We start from the raw sequence: 5,816 nt of genomic DNA, 5'->3' as shown, positions 1-5,816 counted from the left end.
GGTATTATTTCGCCAAGGAAATAATAGCCGAGGGTACTATTTCGCCAAGGAAATAGTAGCCTTTAATTCTCGGGATCAAAGACCAAGCTTTGATCCGGAGTACGCCTACGTAGATCTGAGATCCGGTCCTCTTGAACTCTTGCCTTATTTGGCGTTGACGATCGCCGAGCACCAGATCTGGAAGAACAAGTCCTCGAAGTCCCAAAGCTTGGATCTTTTTTAGATCTGAGTCTTCAATCCAGCAGGGCTTCGCCTCTCCAAATTTTCCAACCCTTCAAAAAATGAACCAAGGGGGCCTATTTATAGGCTCTCTGAACTGTGCCCGCACACAGATCTGGGTCGGCCACCTATGGGTGGCCGGCACTGGGCCGAGCCACCCATAGGTGGCTCGGCTTTGGCCGAGCCCCCCTTAGGTGTTGGGTTTCGTCGTTTTGCGTTTTCGGTTGAGTCCGTGATTCGGTTGACTTAAACTCTGATTTGTTGATCTGATTTGGCAGTAAATCCACTTCCGAGTTCGAGTCCGAAACTGATCTTGATTCGTCCGAGTCCGCCCTTGGTTGGATGACTCGTTGACTCTTCAACCCTTGGCTTGATTCCACATGCGAATGGATGTATTCCGTTGCTTGCGTGCGATTCGTTAACCTCGTCGCCTCGTTGGTTCATCGGTTTGTGCCGAGCTGTGCTAAGGGACCTATAAGTAATTTTATACGCCTACAGCTGCCTTCTTCTCCTATTTACAATAGGATTTCCACCACATCAACGCGTGTCCTGAAAGCTTCAATGTCGCGAACACAATCTTCTCCTTGGATGAATATCCGTAGAGGGTGAAGTACATCTCCATACGCTTAATCCAATCATCGAGCTTTTCTACATTGACACTCCCATCATAGACAGGAATCTCCACCTTGAAATCTATCTTTAAATTTTGGTAATTATTTTTACCCCCTTGATGTCCAGCAGCCCTAACAACCTCGGTTCCCCCGTCCGAATCAGACTTCTCGCTCTCTTCATCGGACTCGATGATTTTCTTCTTACCCTTCGAAGAAGATTCCTCTCTTTTGTCCCCTTTGTTAATGAGACCCACGAGCTGACTGAGCGTCGAACCGATCGTCTCGATCTGCTTCTCCATGGCATCTAGTCTTGTTGAGTTATCTGTTTCAGACATTTTCTCCTTCCTTAACTCTTGGGCTCCTTCCTTAACTCTTGGGCTCCTTCCAAGGAAGTAAGGATCTCGCCAAGCTCCTTGTATTGCAAACGAGTCAGGACCATGCACAGGATGCCCCCTTCGTAGGATCTGATAGCTCTGATACCAACTTGATACGAGTTGCCGTGCGAGCACCTTTGATCGCGGAATTATCAAAGGTGGGTTGAGGAGAAATAATAAGAATACAAGAATAACTCAGATTTTGGGCGAAGGAAAATACCTCCTCTAGATTATGAGTATGTAATTTACAATCTCTCACAATCTCACTCTAGAATTGAAGAACAAGCTCTCCAAATCTCAATTACAAGTTAATCTCTCTTGATTTAACTCTCTGATTGTTTAGAAACCCTAAAACAATCCCTTATATAGGTGTACAAACGTGGATGGCAATTTGGTAAATAACCAGACCCAAAACCAATAGGAATTCGTGTGAACAGAATCCCAAACGAACCAGGAAACCCTCGATGAGTCGACTCATGACTGAGATGAGTCGACTCGTCAGAAACTGGACAAAACTCAAAAACCAGCGATGAGTCGACTCATGACAGTCATGAGTCGACTCAACCTGATGAGTCGACTCATAACAGTCATGAGTCGACTCACAGGCTGAAAACTGGGTACTTCGATTCTTCTGCTCGTGAGTCGCCTCACCCTGATGAGTCGACTCAACCTGATGAGTCGACTCATAACAGTCATGAGTCGACTCACAGGCTGAAAACTGGGTACTTCGATTCTTCTGCTCGTCGTCTTGTTCTACGCTTCCTCCTGTGTTACCTTATACTGTTTGACACCCCCTATTCTCATGCTAGTATGAGAATCATCTATCCTCAAGCTCCCATGAGGATCGCTAAGTTCCGAAGAGAAGATACACCCGTATCAGGGGAAAACGAAGTAACTTAACCAGCAATATCAATCATATCATCCACCATTATAGCAACTTTTTCTTTGACGTCCCCTATCAGATTCATAACCTACAAATACAATAGATATATAAGCTTTTGAGTAGATTAATGTGAACATGGCTGGAGTATCTCCTAAAACGATCATTAAGTATACACTGTTGCGCGCAGCGAAAATTTCGGCAGTACTTCGGTAGCACAACAAGAGAGTCAGGTCGCAATAAGAATTCTTGTTTTTCAAAGGGAACAAGAATCTGAAGCCTAATATCCCATCAAAGTGGGATATTAGCTCTTCCTCTCGTCAGCTCTAGGACTGCGTGTCGAGGGACCCTAAAAGCTATTACAAATCACACAAAAGCAGTACAACCAATTTTAACGTGGTTCGGCAAATTGCCTACGTCCACGGGGCAAGGAGGGGGGAGATCTACTAATAGAGGGAGAGAATACAAATAGGGTTTACACAAGAATCTCACAAATAAAACCCTCACACGCGGGAGCGAGGAATCAGGTCATCATCTTCGTCGGAATCCATTGGAAAAGCTCGGATTTTTATCGATTTGGGTGAAATTTTTCCTTTTTCTTTGGAGGAGAATGAGGGATCGGGATTGAGTTTGGAGGAAAGGGGGTAAACGGATGGCAGGGGCTTCTCTTCTCTTTCTTTCTCGCTGCTCTGCTCAAATGATGAGGGAGGTGGAGGCGGGTTTGAGAGGGTGCGGTGAAATATTTGGGCATGAAATTTTTGGTGCTATTTGGTGAAAATTTTGGGGAGAACGAGCGGGTTCAGAAAAGCAATTGTAAATTTTTTCAAAAGATCCTAACATTAACGCCCAAACAGTTTTAACCGTGTAGGTTAAAGTATCCCAAACGGTTTAAACCGTTTGGGAGCTCCGTTTGGGAATTTTGAATAGCCCAAATGGTTTAAACCGTTTAGAATAATTAACCCAAACGGTTTAAACCGTTTGGGCTATTTCGACTTGTCCAAACAGTTCTAATAATCGTTTGGACAGACTTGTTTTGTACTATGTACATCGCGAATGACATCTTGAGATTCTAGGATTATTTTTCCAAATTTGAATCAATTACAAAATTCATCTTCAACAGTCTCCAAACTTTCATATTACCCGCTTCACTCTTTAGACTAGATCTACTAATTCTATTTGAAAGTTAATGTGAGAATTAATATAGTTAATCCATTCCATAACCTGAAGTACTGTTTGATAAAGGGTTAAGTGATGGGTTAAGGAGACATAACCTTTTCTTGAACCACCGAACATAAAAAATCTATATAAGGATTTGTTGGATAGTAGGTTCCTAATATATTTCCTAATTTCTTTTAGTAACAGGTTATTAGGATTCTTAATCTGTTTTGGTAATAAGTTACTAGGATTTCTAATCTGTTTTGATAACAAGATTCCTAATCTGTTTTGGTAGCAGGTTATTATGATTCCTAATCTGTTTTATTTTTTGTTTTAGAATTCCTAGTATGTTTTTGGTTTAGGATTTCTATATATATGGAACGGTTTATCAGAGAATTAAAAGAGAGAAAAAAATAGTCTTTTGAGCATATTGAGAGGGAGATATTATGAGAGAGTTGAGATTTTTGGTTAGGGTTATATTTGAGTGATTGTGTGAGTTGTAACTCATTGTATTTCTCCTCCATATAGTAAAATCTCCCCATCCTCTCCTCGTGAACGTAGGTAATTTACCAAACCACGTAAACTCTCTATGTTGGTTTGATTTGTGTCATGTTTTTAGTGATTGCACTCGTTATTTGGTTTGGTGGTTCTCTTCTCTCATCGCTCACTGACTCGTTTGGTTGTCGAGCACGCTTCTGCACGACGTATAATAATTGGTATCAGAGCTCTAGATTTGAGATCTAGGATTTTGGTATTGGATGGAGGAAGATTCATTGTGGAAGCTTGATTCTTGGAGTTCTAGGCTTTGGTTGAGATAGCGTTATGGAGTTACCATTGAAGATCTCGCTTTCCTCATGTGGTTAGGAGATCATGTTGGAATTCTATCTAGGATTCAGTTGTGTAATTTCACAATTTCTATCAAAGTTTTAATCTTTCTTTATAATTTAGAGTGGTTTGCAATGAGAAAAGAAGTTGGTGAAAGCAGCAAGACGATGGTGAGTACAATTCAGGTGGGGTGTCCTGCATTTTATCATGTTAGAACAGATAAATTGGAATCTTGAGCTAGGAAGACCATATTTACGGGATTCAAGCTGGTGTCAAGAGATATAAGCATTAGGATCCAGTTGGTAAGAAGATTGTGCTGAGAAGAGACGTCACATTCGATGAGGCTTATATCTTGAAGCTTCCTAGCTCTCATCAGGTGAAGAGCGACCCGACATTGGATACATCACAGGTGATAGAGATTGATACAGCTCCACATTATCCAGATAGGACCGTATCCATTAGAGTGTTGACCGAGGTGACGCCAGGTGAGCACGATGATGATTTGGAGGATACATGTACAGTTGAGCAGGATCAGGGACCGACGGCTCAGGTTCAGGATTCTATTACGGTTCGGAGACAGAGGAGAGACATATGGATGCCAGCTAGGTATACAGACACAATTGTTGCATTTGCACTTCCAATGGAGAGTGTCGATGAGATGGTTCCTACTACATTCAGAGAGGTCGAGAAAAGTTCGGAGGCTGATTTATGGCAGGTGGCTATGTAGGAGGAGATGGAGTCTCTGCATAGGAACGACACATTGGAGCTTGTCGAGCTTCCAAAAGGACGGAAGACAATTGGTTGCAAATAGGCGTATACAAAGAAGGAGGGCATTGAAGGCACTCCCATGAGGTTCAAAGTTAGGTTGGTTGCGAAGGGCTATCCACAGGAGGAAGGTATTGATTATAATAATGTTTTCTCTCCAGTGGTGAAGCATTCTTCGGTTCGGATTTTGCTAGCTTTGGCGGCACAATATGGTTTAGAGTTAGATCAGTTGGATGTAAAAACAACATTTCTTCATAGTGATCTTGATGAGGAAATTGATATGACTCAGCCATTAGGGTTTTGAGCTACAGAGGAGGATAAGTTCATTTGTACAGAGCCAGATTTGTTACAGGCAGTGAGCATGGTTTCGAGATACATGCACGACCTAGGTCCGGATCATTGGGATGCCGTGAGTGATTGTTGAGGTCATTCACGACCATTTGGATGAACTACGGGTAACTTGATCCCTTGGGAGAGGGGTATGTAAGTAATCACATTGGCGCATCCAAATTTGGTGAGACGACGTAGTGGTGCTCATGTTTGGTGTCGGCTCAGTTTTAGAAATACTTCACCGAGGTGGAGAATTATTGGATAGCAGGTTCTTAATATGTTTCCTAATTTGTTTTGGTAACAGGTTATTAGGATTCCAAATCTATTTTGGTGACAGATTATTAGGATTCCTAATCTGTTTTGTTAACAGAATTCCTAATCTGTTTTGGTGACAGGTTATTAGGATTTCTAATCTGTTTTGTTTTTGGTTTTAGAATTCCTAGTATGTTTTTAGTTTTAGGATTTCTATATATATATATATATATATATATATATATATATATTCCTAATCTGTTTTGTTAACAGAATTCCTAATCTGTTTTGGTGACAGGTTATTAGGATTTCTAATCTGTTTTGTTTTTGGTTTTAGAATTCCTAGTATGTTTTTAGTTTTAGGATTTCTATATATATATATATATATATATATATATATATATA

At 41.2% G+C, this 5,816-nt stretch overlaps 1 protein-coding gene across 1 annotated transcript in view; it reads right to left on the bottom strand.

Annotated features, from left to right (window-relative positions):
• The window catches only part of LOC109841745 (probable sugar phosphate/phosphate translocator At3g14410), a 30,545-nt gene continuing 26,829 nt past the window's right edge, over nucleotides 2,101–5,816 (bottom strand). Inside the window, exon 5 of the mRNA XM_020410688.1 lies at nucleotides 2,101–2,175. Coding sequence (XP_020266277.1) covers nucleotides 2,101–2,175 — 75 coding nt within the window. The remainder of the gene's footprint in view (nucleotides 2,176–5,816) is intronic.

The sequence above is a fragment of the Asparagus officinalis genome, chromosome 5 (assembly GCF_001876935.1).
Source record: "Asparagus officinalis chromosome 5, Aspof.V1, whole genome shotgun sequence".
NCBI lineage: Eukaryota > Viridiplantae > Streptophyta > Magnoliopsida > Asparagales > Asparagaceae > Asparagus > Asparagus officinalis.
This window is presented reverse-complemented; position numbering and strand designations above follow the sequence as displayed.